This window comes from Penicillium cataractarum (assembly GCF_028827025.1).
Source record: "Penicillium cataractarum strain IBT 29864 chromosome Unknown utg000005l, whole genome shotgun sequence".
Lineage (NCBI taxonomy): Eukaryota > Fungi > Ascomycota > Eurotiomycetes > Eurotiales > Aspergillaceae > Penicillium > Penicillium cataractarum.
In genome coordinates, this window is record NW_026622741.1 from 4324417 (window position 1) to 4336709 (window position 12293).

Consider the following 12293-nt stretch of genomic DNA (forward strand, 5'->3'; position numbering starts at 1 on the left):
ATCTATCAGGTGTGATCCTCCAATCATGCCAAGATGATAAGAAGCTTATTCTGCCAAGCGTCATACGCCCGGACTCTAGGTCAATAGATGGAAAGTAAAACAGCGTGACGGTCGTAGCAATATCTATGCAATGAAGCTCCCCTTGCCGAATATCTCTAGCGAATGAACTCTAGGATGCTGGAGCAGACTGATCTCCGATGTCCTGGAAGAGCTTCATCTTCACTTCGGATGCCAGGAGTCCCTTTACCTCCTCCGATACAATCCGTTGACCACCACGTACAACCTTATCGAGTTGCTGATCTTTCGTTGTCGCCGAACCGCCCCGCGGTCCACTATTTTCAATAGCCCGGGCTGATTTGCGGATCTTCTGGCTAAGATCCATCATCTGCTTGCTGCCGTAATCCCGGGATGTGAATAGTGGGCTCTGGCTCAGCGTCGCAACCCAGTACTTGTTCCAAAGAAGAGAGAGGATTTCAGTGTCGAGCGTGCTCTTGTAATGTGTCGTCTCGAGAGAGTAATATTGGTTTGCGTGTGCACCGAAATCCTCCGCCTTGCCAAGCGGGATAGTCTGATACTCGTCGTCCTCATGGCCCTCCTTCGGCGGGGTAAAGTCCAAGGGGAAAGTGCGGAATGCACCGATTTCAATGCGGCCGGCGGAAATCGTGCGCTCCGGGTCAATCACAACGGCCACAAACGGCCCCGTCATCTGTTGTGTCTGCTGCGTGGCTACGTCGATGCCGGACAACCAGCACCCGTACCCTGGGTGACTGTGGTACCAGCCCACGGCGTTTTCCATCCGGCCCGCATCCCGGCATGACTGCAGATACGACACCATGTACTCGTTCGCCTCGTCCTGAGCGTTCACGCGAGTCTCGGTTCCTTCGACGGGTAGTCGGAATGCGTCCGTCACGACAAATGTGTTTGGCAAGATATAGCCTTGCATCAAGCCCATGACTTCTAGGGATCCGCCTGATCGGGCGTGCATCACCATTTTCAATAGTGCTGTTGCGGAGATCCGGACTGATTTGAAGTAGTACGGGTCCGTGGCCCAGGGCCGTTCGGCGTTGAGGGCCTTTTGTGTGGCTTCATCGTATTGGTAGAGGGCATCGCGTTGTGGGTCGAATACGCTGATGGAGTTCTCGAGCTCTGAGGTTCACTTGGTGGTTAGTTTGCAAGCTAGAGCTGTCACGGTTCATTGAAGAGGTGGAAGCTCACCCCAGGACTGCTGTGCAGCCTGCATGGTTTTGGAGGGGTGGTGGTGTGAAGTCAGAGATTGGAGGTGTAGGGAAAGGTTGTGAGATAATGGGTAATTGGGAGCAAGATCGTTGAAGCTTCGATAAGGTTATTTTGGAGGGGAATCATCGACAGCTTGACGACGCAGTGATGGAGCGTGGAGAGAAGCGGTGGGGCTGATGGGGGCAGAACTGGGGCGGTAAACCTGATGAGTCAGCCGTTGCCCCTGGATACGATCGGCCCCAAACAATTAGGGCGCGGGAGATTGAACCTGTTTGCGATCCAGCCCTGCCCTTCTCCTCTTCCCCCTCATAAACACCACCCCAAGGTCTTCCCAACTGGATTCTCCATGTCTCTCAACTGACGAGTTTCACCACCCACCTTCGTTCATTTCTTTGTTTCGCGGCGAGTGTCGGAATTTCCGCGCCTTGGGCTGCCTATTTTGATCCCTTCGGCGTCGCTGTCGCAGTGTCGACAACTTTGTCGTTGGAGTGAATCACATTCCTTGATTGACACTTTCAATCTCGCTGTCGCCGAGCTCAGTCACTACCAGCTATGGCTGTTGACACGAGCTACCTGACCACTCAGGTCAATAACATTGTCGAGCAGCTACATGGCATCTTTGATGAAATTGGTGTCCCTACCCATGAGCGCGACTCCCGCGAAGCAGAGGTAAGCTAGATATTCCCTTGCCATTATGTGTTTCCTTAGATACTAAATGCGATAATAGCTATTCAATGCTCTGTCAGAAACACTAAACAACCATCTCAAGCTTGTTGATGAGTGAGTTTGCGCCTGTGTAAACAAACCTTGACGGGTCGCGACAAGGGCTAATATCACATGTTACACAGAGAGAAGGAGAAGATGACACAAGAAGCCCAGCGCCTTATAACGACCATTCAACAAATGGAGGCATCCTTGGGTGATGAGCGGGCCAATGGCCAGTACGAGCTCAACCGTGATGACCTGCGCATCACCTACCCTCTCAACCGATGCATCGCATTCTTGCGCGAGAAGAACGAGGCGATGACCAAGCTGCACCGCGAGCGCTTCGAACAGGTTAAGAGTAAGTCGAATCATATGCGCCGATTATCTATATTTCACCCATGCTGACCTTGAGCAGAACTGGTCGATGCCCTGGAGTCCTATTCGTCCCACCTCGAGGCTTCATTCCTTACAATTGAACTTCCTCCCACTGCACCTGGCTCGGTTATTCCGCCTAGCTTCGATCTGTCGCCCGCATACGTGACTTCCCTCGACTCTGAATTCTCTCGCGTCTACGAAGAGTACCACCGCCGCATTTCCTTCGTCCAGACAACCTCCGAGGAGATCATCAAGCTCTGGGCTGAGCTTGGTACTCCTCAGGTGCAAACCGATTCAAACATTGTCAAGCACTACCGCGAGTCTCCGGAGCAGCTTGGGCTTCACGAGACCGATCTCGCTAGCCTGATGGGCAAGCGCGACAAATTGGTGGAAGAGAAGAAGGGACGCGAGCGCAAGATCAAGGAGCTTCGAGCTAATGTCGAGAGTCTCTGGGAGCGATTCGGAGTTGAAGAATCAGATCGCAAGGCGTTCCTGTCTGCCAACCGTGGCTGCGGTCTCCGCACTATCAATGAGTTCGAAGAGGAGCTGGCTCGTCTCAACGAATTGAAGAGACAGAACATGCACTTGTTTGTCGAAGATGCTCGCTGCCGCCTGCAGGAGCTTTGGGATAGCCTCTTCTTCTCGGAGGAGGAGATGCTCGACTTTACTCCTGCCTTCTCTGACGTGTGCAGTGATGCATTGCTGGAGGCTCACGAGGCTGAGATCTCCCGCCTGGAGACACTCAAGGAGCAGCGCGCCCCGACCCTAGAGCTGATTGAGAAGCATCGCAGCCTTCTGTCTGACCGCCAAGCTCTCTCTGCTTCCAGCCAAGATGCCTCCCGTCTTATGGGCCGCGGAAACAAGGGCGAGAAGCGTGACCCCGGCAAGCTTCTCCGCGAAGAGAAGATGCGCAAGAGAATTGCCAAGGAGCTGCCCAAGGTCGAAGCCGAGTTGCGCAAAGAGCTTGAGCATTGGGAGGATGAGTTTGGTCGACCCTTCATGGTCCATGGTGACCGTTATCTCGATTGCTTGACTCCTGCAGTCACCAAGCCACCCCCTCGCTCAAAGACCCCTTCCGCGCCTCCATCTACTACCAAGTCCATTGCCAGCGCCACCAAGCGTGATCCGATTTCTCGCCCTGGCAGCTCCATGCGTGGACCCCCTCCACCTCGATCGGCCACCAAGACCCCGACAAGCAGTGGTCCTGTGAAGCACAACACTATCGGTTACTCCGGCGCTAGTCGTGCTGGAGCCAGGTCTCCTTCTAAGCTTCCTGCCCGGGCTCCCTTGAGCAACGTGCCATATGGAAGTAACTCTCCCGAACGACGTACTGGACCTGGCTCGTACTCGTCCAGCACAATCAACGGCAAGATGCCACCTCCGCGTGGGCCTCCACCTAGAATGCGTGCATTGACCGTCGAATCTAAGGAGCGCGGTAGCTATGCCATGGAGCCTCCGCGCTGCAATAGTGCAATGTCGAGCGCTTTCGTTCGGCCTGTGAGCCCCGAGGACGTCTATGATGATCGCCAGCGATCTTTTATGAGCGCCTCTGTCATGTCCAACCACCGGTCAACCGGGTTCTCCCACTCATCGCACTCGTCTCAGTCTTCCCTGAACTCTTCGTTACAAGGGTTCCTTCGTGTCAACCCCTACCTGTCACAAGCTCCTCCCCCACCTGCTCTCCGACAGACCTCTAACTCATCCACTGTCAATACTGTTACTTCTGGCTCCGAGAACTGGGAGACCTTCGATGATGCCTCGGAATCTGAGTTAGATGCTAGCGATGTCTACTACTCAAAGCTGCGGGCAGCACACGGCAAGCGCTTTGCTCCCGAAGATGCTGTCGATTTGACAGGAAAGAAGTCCAAGGGTATTCGTAGTGTCAGTCCTGACGGGCCGCACCCCGGCCAGATGATCCGTGTCGCTGGTAGCGACACTGAATGGACTGATGATTACGAGACTTACTGATGAGATGTGCTATCCCGCGCACAAGAAGTCGACATCAGCTTCTCGCATCCTTCGAATATCTGGACCTTTCTTTTCTTGTCACTTGTATTTCCTGGCGCCTCGGGCATATGAGCTGTGGTTACGCAATCGCTTGGCTTCCTGACGATCCCATGACTGGACTTTGTCTGTACGGCTCATGTTGACGATCCCTTTCACGAATGAGCTTTCTCACATTCCATCGGGGCTGGTGTTTCTTCCGCACACAAACTGACGACCGATCTCCTTCTCGCCGATTTTGAATTTTGCCCTCTTGCCTTTCTGTGTTCAAAATTCCGAGTTCTATCATGTCAATCTTGTTTATGCTCCCTTTCTTCTGTCGATGCTTATCACGTCCGCCGACGCTGCTGGCCACGTCTCCTGGTCGTGCATCCCGATAGTGGTTCCTGTCCGGTCCGTTCCCTGCGGGCAGATCTGCTTCTCTGTCACACAATCGGCGGACGCGTTTGTTTAATCTTTCCTTTTTGGATGTTTCTTATGGGTTGGCATGGTGTTATTTTGTTCTTGATACTTTTCCTTTCTATGTCTCACGGTTTCTCTGCGGCTTGGTGCTTATGGTTCCTCCTATTCCCCTGTTCTGGTCTCCTAGGTCTCTGGAGTCAGACCTCTTCTCTTATGTCGTGCTTGATCTTACTCGACTCGATTTTTCATGTGTTAATTTCTAGCGCGGTACAGTGAATATTTGTTTACCTAGTTCTTCTGATAATATTATTTCTGATTCAATTGTTCATGAATTGTTCCGATATTACTAAAGTCCAGAAGCTCGTGGTATGTGGTGTATGATTATTCCTTCGAGGTCTTGTCGAAAATAAACCTAACAAGTGCTTCCCGGCCATCCGGCTTCATTGGACCTTCCGTATGCATCGCTCCTTTGACCTCTTTCCTTGAGATTTCAAGCCCGAGGTCTCGACCTCTCTTCTCTAACTGGCCCGCCACATATGGTGGTATCACTTCGTCATTCTCGGCAGACAGAATGAAAATAGGCGGTATTGAGTCCGCTGTCTGCGAGTTTAGATCTCGCCACTCTGCCAGTCGCCTCAAGTTTGTTGCATTGCACCAGGTATTCCATGAAAATGGCCATAGGTATCGATAGGGAAGCCATCGTTGGGGGTATAAGCTAATGAGCATATCCTTGATATTCGAGGTCGGCGCTTCCATGACCAACCCTGATATTGGCGCAAGCCTTGTATCTTCTTTGGATCTTCCAGGCTCGCGCTGTGAGAGATATGTAGCTAGCGCGGAGCTTGCCACGGATGAGCCGAGGCTGTGGCCCCATAGAACGAGTTGTAGATCAGTCTCTGGAGATGAATATGTCTCGGATACCCAGTTTAGAAACGCTTGGGCATCCAGTTCAATCCCTGACTGTGTTGCACGGCCTGAAGATGTCCAGTAGCCACGGTATGACAGGGCGACGATGGTGAACTTGGTGTCGTGGGATGTTGATGTTCCCTTTGACATTGTCGAAATAGTCCTGAGAACTTGGGAGAGAAGTGGCAATCGGAGAGGAGTCGAGCCGCCATTGCCTTGGAAGTAGCATATCACCACGGATCTTGTTTTCTTGCCACCACTACCTGGCTTTTGGTTGTCTTTACTTGGGATGAAACCCTCACAGACAGCTAATTTGGTCCCATCCAGGCTTCGAATTTGCTTTTCGTGCCATTGCACGGGCTTGCATTCAGCCTCGTATTCAGCGATTTTATCAGATCGTGAGAAAGGTGGTAGCCATGATAGATATAAGAGCTTGTTCTGCATCACAATGATCCAGAAGCATTTCCACGTCCACAGGCCGAGTAGAAGCCCGACGAAGATGGCCGGTGGATAGAGAATAGGTGGAATCGATTCAATAAACAAGGTGCGTATCTGTCGTCTCATTCTTAGCCGGATAGCGCTTCCATTCTGGCCGAGGCTTGGCCTTTTCCATGTATTGGTACGGATGTATTGGTGGGAAACCCCCAGTGGACGATGTGGGTGGAAGCATTCCTTAGTCCTCAAATTGCCACGGCTATAGCGCCCGATGCGCGACAATACTGACCTCCCCAGCATGCAGCATCAGCGGAGCCTCTTGGACACAATAAGGCTTGATGAAGAGGTGATATGTCGATGGAAAGACGTCAATTGCTTCGACTTCCGCTCTAAACGGAGGCTTAATAACGGTTAGGTCACATGACCGCGACATAGCCCTCAAATTACCTTTTATGAGTCTCCATCTATTATGGTCATGTTGCTGTGTCATTAACGTACTCAAACATAAGGATACAGGAATGTGAGTTGATATCCCGAGGGAGTAGACGTCCTGGTGGGTGCATGTTCACTATGCAGTCCACTGTTGACGGACAACAAGATGCTCTACAAGACGGGTACATAGATTCATAAAGATTGAAGATGTTCAATTCTAACGCATTGGGTCTACTGTACTATCATGATCGTAGAAGGGAGTGTCCGAGTCTCATAAAAAGGTCAAAAAGCCACGAGGGAAATGCAAAAACCCCAGACGCCATTCTATGCCAGCAAAGCATGAATCCTAGTGTCTTCTGCACTTATTTACTGGGCCGCGCACTGCGCTGGCTCCTCGTCGTCATCATCATCCACCCAGGCCGAACCGCCTTGGGCGTCCCGAGCACCGAAGTCGTCCATATTGCCGTTGGGGTCGTACTCAACGTCGTCAACGGTAGCGGCCTCGATAGCGGGGTCGGGCTTAGGAAGCAACTCCTGGAGCTTGGCTAGCACCTCAGGAGTGGGTTTCCAGGACTCATCGGGGAACTTGACGTTGACAGCCAAGTAAAGGTCACCTCGAGAGTCGCTGCGCTTGATCGGCATACCCTCGCCGGGGACCTTGAGGACTTGTCCTGTGGAGAGAATCTTGCCGGCGGGGTGAGTGATCTCAATACCACGTCCATCGAGATGCTTCAGCACGACGCGCGAGAATCCAGTCAAAGCCTCGGCCAGGGTGATGTCGATAGCCGCCCGCAGATCGGAACCAGCTCGGTCGAAGACTTCGTGCTCCTCCTGGATCAGCTTGAAAACGATGTCGCCATTTTCCCGGTCTGGAATTTGGTCGGCCTCGCCTTCCAGGACAATCTTCTCTCCCTCACTAAACAATTGTAAGTAACCGTGTCAATAGCCAAATGATTAGACATAACTTACCGGGAACCAGGAGCAATGTAGATCTCCAGCATCTTCTTCTCCTCGGTTGTCCGCTTTCCCTTGCACTTCTTGCACTTGTCCTTGGGGCTGAAGAACGAACCCTGGCCATTGCAGACGGAGCATGGCCGCGTCTGCTTGGTCAGGAACTGTCCCATCTGGGTAATCACCTCCTGGAGACCGTGGCCGTCGCAAGTAGAGCACTTCTTAGCAGTGGCCTTCTCCTTTCCACCCTTCCCCTTGCACAGGCTGCAAATGACGTTCTTGGTGCTGGCAAACTTGACAGTCTTGCCCTTGTATAGCTCCTCCAGACTGACTTCATAGTCCTGCTCTTCGTCTGGGCTTCTCCGGGGTCGGCCACCTCCCGGCATACCGCCCATACCAGGCATACCGCCCATACCGCCCATACCAGGCATACCACCCATGCCTCCGCTGAACATCTCGGCGAACATCTCCTCAAACCCCGCGGGCATGCCTCCCATACCACCGCCCATGCCAGGCTCACCGGAGCCGTTGAAGGCGTCCATGCCATGTGTGTCGTAGATGTGGCGTTTATCATCGTCGGAGAGAATCTCGTACGCCTTCTGCACATTGATGAATTTGGCTTCGGCTGCGGGGCGCTCATCTTCGGGGACTTTGTCGGGATGGTTGGCAAGAGCAGCCTGTCAAGACTTCTAGTCAGTCTTCAAGTTGAAACAGTGGAAGCGACGCCTAATGTACCTTGCGGTAAGCCTTGCGAATTTCGTCTGTGCTCGCGCCTCGGTGGATCTCTAGGACCTCTGTATAAGAAGTTAGACCTGATTTCTCTTGTATTCTCCCAGGTAAATAATTAGAAGTAACAGCACATACCATAGAGGTCGACTTCGATCTCGGCCACTGGTGATTTTGTCAATAAGCAGTCCAACCAACACAGCCCACTAGAGGCGATAGGGAAACGTACTCGTTGCGTATTTTAATGAGTGAAGGGAACTGAGGGACTGAAATAATAGCAAATATATGCGCCGCTTGTTTTGAAAGTAGAAACCAGGCCAAACGCGACGTGAAGGGCAAGCGAGGGGAAGAAAGTTGAGATGTTGATTCAGCGGAGTAGCCGACCGAAATTTTGTCGGGCAGTCGCGCGGAGCTACCGAACCTCCGCAAGAAAACCCCCGGCCCGATCAAACGCTCACCAAACACCCTCAAATTGAATCCCCATGAGGAGCCTACGCAGCGGGCTTATTGCCCGGAGGTCATGGACCTGTATCCAATGCAGAGCCCTGTCTTCCTCTGCGGGCGCAAACGTTCGCAAACCGAAGAACAATCTCCCCGACGCCCCGGCGCGAACACGCTTTGCGCCTTCCCCGACCGGTTATCTCCATCTAGGATCGCTACGGACTGCGCTGTTTAACTATCTCCTCGCCAAGAGAACTGGAGGCCAGTTCCTATTGCGCATTGAAGATACGGATCAGGTCTGTCCATCGGTTTTGCATGGATTAGGGAATAACTGCTGATGTGCACAGAAACGTACGATTCCGGGAGCAGAGCAGCGACTATATGATGACCTACGATGGGCAGGATTACATTGGGATGAAGGTACGCCCAGGAAAATGAAAATTTGCTATGGCTAGGGCTGGGCATAGGCTAAACAGGCGACTGCAGGCCCGGTCGTTGGTGGTCCATACGGTCCATACAGACAAGTAGGTCTTGACTCTCTAAGTCTTTTTCGAATCAAGGCATGGCTAACGAATGGCCCTCATAGTCTGAACGGACAGCCCTCTATCGAACCCACGCCGACGAGCTAATCTCCAATGGCCATGCATACCGGTGCTTCTGCTCTTCAGAGCGTCTCGATTCGTTTGCACGTCACCGTAGCCAGGCAGGGCTCCCTTCCGGTTACGATAGGAAATGCGCCGATATTTCTGCCGAAGAGTCCGAAGACAGAGCATCTAAGGGAGAGTCACACGTGGTTCGGTTGAAGGTGGAAGGATATCCTATGTTCAAAGACCTGGTTTACGGCAAGACGGGACAAAACAAGACCAACAGTAGCAAGTTGGATCTTATTGATCGTGTCTATGACGATCCCATTCTGTTGAAGTCTGATGGACATCCGACATATCATCTGGCAAATGTGGTGGACGATCATTGTATGAAGATTACACACGTCATCCGGGGAACGGTAAGCGTCTTGTATACTCCTCCAATAGTTGACTGGTGTTTACTAATACCTCGCAGGAGTGGATGCCCTCGACTCCAATGCATATGGCCTTGTATAATGCTTTCAAGTGGACACCTCCGCAATTCGGTCATGTTCCTCTGCTCGTTGATAAGAGCGGGCAGAAGCTCAGCAAGCGGAATGCAGACATCGATCTCTCCTCGTTCAAGGACCAGCAGGGAATCTTCGCTGCTACTTTGGTCAATTTTGCCGCACTTTTGGGCTGGTCTCATTCTCAGAAATCGGATGTTTTCAGCCTGGAAGAGCTTGAGCAGATTGTATGTTCTCAGAGGTAGCTGACGGCTGGATAATTGCTAACACAAACCCTTCAGTTCAATCTCAAGATTACCCGTGGCAATACTGTCGTTGCATTTGAGAAACTCTGGTTCCTTCAGAAGGCACATGCCCAGCGATTCGCGGCAACCGGCGGTCCTCAGTTTGACGAAATGGCGAATAGAGTGTGTGCCGCCGTTGAAGAGAGCCACTCTATGGACAATCTGTGAGTTTATCCACTGAAATAATTGCGAACGCCCCTAGTCTGACTTAATCCCCAGCACCTCTATCCTTCAGGGCCGCACCCTGTTCGAGTATATCGCACCTCTCCTTCATGCAGACGCCAAAACCTATACGACCGCGGAGGAATTCACGAAGCGTAACTCTACTTTCTTCACTTCACAACTTGACCGACCTTCATACACACCAACGGCCTCCTCCGCCTCGACAGAAGCGCCTACGGTTCCAATGCAAGCACTCCACACGGCTGCCGCGGCTCTGACCCTTGTACCGCCAGCCCACTGGACTATCGAAACCCATCGCGCAAACATTACCTCCTACGACGGCTCCGATGCCGTCACAATCCCGTCTGAGACTGCAGATGTAGTTAATCCCGACAAGATTTTCAAGAAAGAGCTATACCATTATCTCCGATGGGCGTTGTCAGCTTCCGCGCCTGGCCCTGGTATTCCGGAGATCATGACTATTCTTGGACAGGAAGAAACGCTGCGCCGTATCCAGGATGCGAAGGCTCTGACGCAGTCTCTCGTGCCTCAGACCGGAAGACGAGTCCCAAAGGGAGAAAAGAAGTTGCAAGAGGATAAAAGTTGGATGGGGACTCTTGCTCCCCAGACATGACTTGAACAGCAGTGATCAATCCTTAGCCAGGGATATGTACGATATTCAAAGCTTGTCTTACAATGTACTTATAGAAAGAATTTATCTTGTAAATTAAGCTTTCCTTATTCTCTATGATCTCCTAAGGACCCTGACCACGGGCGAAAGCTTGACGAGGGGAATCGAAGAAAAGATGCTGTTAGGCGGCTATGTAGTGAGGTGTACCCAAAGACCAAAAGAACTACCTTGAATAGTTTCGTGAAATCTATTGTTCTAATCTATGAAAGTCTATCTAAAAAGGCAGCAATCCGACGATACATCTCCACCGGGTTAGAATACATAGGGAAATGCCCACTCCCCTCAATCATCGCCAATTCAACACCCTGCTCCTCCAAACGACCCAAATACGATAGTCCCCGATTCTCCTCACCGAACATAAACATCTTCGGACACGGAAGCCCCAAGAACTTCTCCATTAAATGGCCATGATCAGATAATTGCACCATAGACTCGAAAATCGGCCGTACAGCACCAGCCCGTACTCGTGCACGCAGGGTACTCGCATACAAGGGACTTGCGTACGATTTAGCCTTCCGGGTACGATCGATAAACTCGTGGAAGAATGTCTCAGCATCATCCGTAGGAAAGGTAAAGATTTGCCGACTGAGGAAACAATCTTCCGGTGCGAGATTGCCCTTGATGTCCACGAAGCTGAGGACCCTGTCGTGATTCTGATGTGCGAGTATGAGGGCAGCGAGTCCACCCATTGAATGGCCCATGAGGTGGAATTTGGTGATTTGGAAGTGATTCAGGACTGCTTCTGCTGTGGCGACTAAGAAAGGGATATCGGTGGCGGAGAGGTTGTCGCTGGTTGTGTGGCCACATCCTGGGGCGTCAAAGGCTATGAAGCCGTGTTTTTGTAGAGTGGGATGGATGACTAGATCGGCTAGGTCTTCTTTGCATGATCCGAAGCCGTGCAGGAATAGGATTGGTGGCGAGGAATTGAGGCTGTGGATTGTAGATAGGTTGAGGTTGACTCCCTTGACTTGAAGCGGGACTGTCGCGTAGGTGAGCGACATGGTGAATGAGTGTCGGAGGAGGTCAATTGAATTAATACCCATTTTTCAAAAGACATCTGTGTTCAAGGAATTATATATGTAGAAGTACAAGAAGTATGAAGAGATATGAGATCGGCCAAGTGGTTCGGCACCTTGATGCTTCGCCGTGTCCGACCGACCGGTGGGGCGTTGGAGACTTTTCCTCATGTCGGATCCATGGATCAGAACTTCATATGCCTCGAGGTACAAGTAGTCAAAAAAAAAGTAAGTCTATGTAAAGAAGGGAATATCCAGAGTAGCGCCCCAAAAAGTAGGTATTCGAAGTATGAGAGACGAAAGGAAGAGTAAAAACAAAAGCCGCCACTCCCCTTCTATGCATGCATGCTTAACCGAAAAAAAGAACCAGTAATAGTAAGAATAAATCCAAAGAAGCGAAAAAAAAAATGAAACCCCAATTTTCTTCTCCCTCCGCC

General features: G+C 51.5%; 6 protein-coding genes across 6 annotated transcripts; 2 read left to right on the plus strand and 4 right to left on the minus strand.

Annotated features, from left to right (window-relative positions):
* Positions 1–169: 169 nt before the first annotated feature.
* N7496_007247 (Mov34/MPN/PAD-1 family protein) lies at positions 170–1240 on the minus strand (the record flags this gene model as incomplete). The annotated part of the gene is made up of 2 exons (XM_056700176.1): positions 170–1146; positions 1216–1240. 2 exons carry the CDS (start codon positions 1238–1240, stop codon positions 170–172), a joined length of 1002 nt encoding a protein of 333 aa, XP_056555589.1.
* A 548-nt stretch (positions 1241–1788) lies between these two features.
* Positions 1789–4284, plus strand: N7496_007248 (putative microtubule associated protein (Ase1); the record flags this gene model as incomplete). Its single annotated transcript, XM_056700177.1, has 4 exons — positions 1789–1905; positions 1964–2016; positions 2085–2299; positions 2357–4284. 4 exons carry the CDS (start codon positions 1789–1791, stop codon positions 4282–4284), a joined length of 2313 nt encoding a protein of 770 aa, XP_056555590.1.
* Positions 4285–5103: 819 nt separating this feature from the next.
* N7496_007249 (alpha/beta hydrolase family protein) lies at positions 5104–6192 on the minus strand (the record flags this gene model as incomplete). The annotated part of the gene is made up of 1 exon (XM_056700178.1): positions 5104–6192. One exon carries the CDS (start codon positions 6190–6192, stop codon positions 5104–5106), a length of 1089 nt encoding a protein of 362 aa, XP_056555591.1.
* A 669-nt stretch (positions 6193–6861) lies between these two features.
* N7496_007250 (putative DnaJ domain protein (Mas5)) lies at positions 6862–8656 on the minus strand (the record flags this gene model as incomplete). Its single annotated transcript, XM_056700179.1, has 6 exons — positions 6862–7411; positions 7465–8123; positions 8182–8240; positions 8311–8337; positions 8402–8430; positions 8631–8656. 6 exons carry the CDS (start codon positions 8654–8656, stop codon positions 6862–6864), a joined length of 1350 nt encoding a protein of 449 aa, XP_056555592.1.
* Positions 8655–10783, plus strand: N7496_007251 (glutamate--tRNA ligase MSE1; the record flags this gene model as incomplete). The annotated part of the gene is made up of 7 exons (XM_056700180.1): positions 8655–8909; positions 8961–9033; positions 9100–9137; positions 9200–9616; positions 9673–9930; positions 9985–10151; positions 10207–10783. 7 exons carry the CDS (start codon positions 8655–8657, stop codon positions 10781–10783), a joined length of 1785 nt encoding a protein of 594 aa, XP_056555593.1.
* A 257-nt stretch (positions 10784–11040) lies between these two features.
* N7496_007252 (alpha/beta fold hydrolase) lies at positions 11041–11841 on the minus strand (the record flags this gene model as incomplete). Its single annotated transcript, XM_056700181.1, has 1 exon — positions 11041–11841. The coding sequence occupies one exon, from the start codon at positions 11839–11841 to the stop codon at positions 11041–11043; it is 801 nt and encodes a 266-aa protein (XP_056555594.1).
* Positions 11842–12293: the final 452 nt, after the last annotated feature.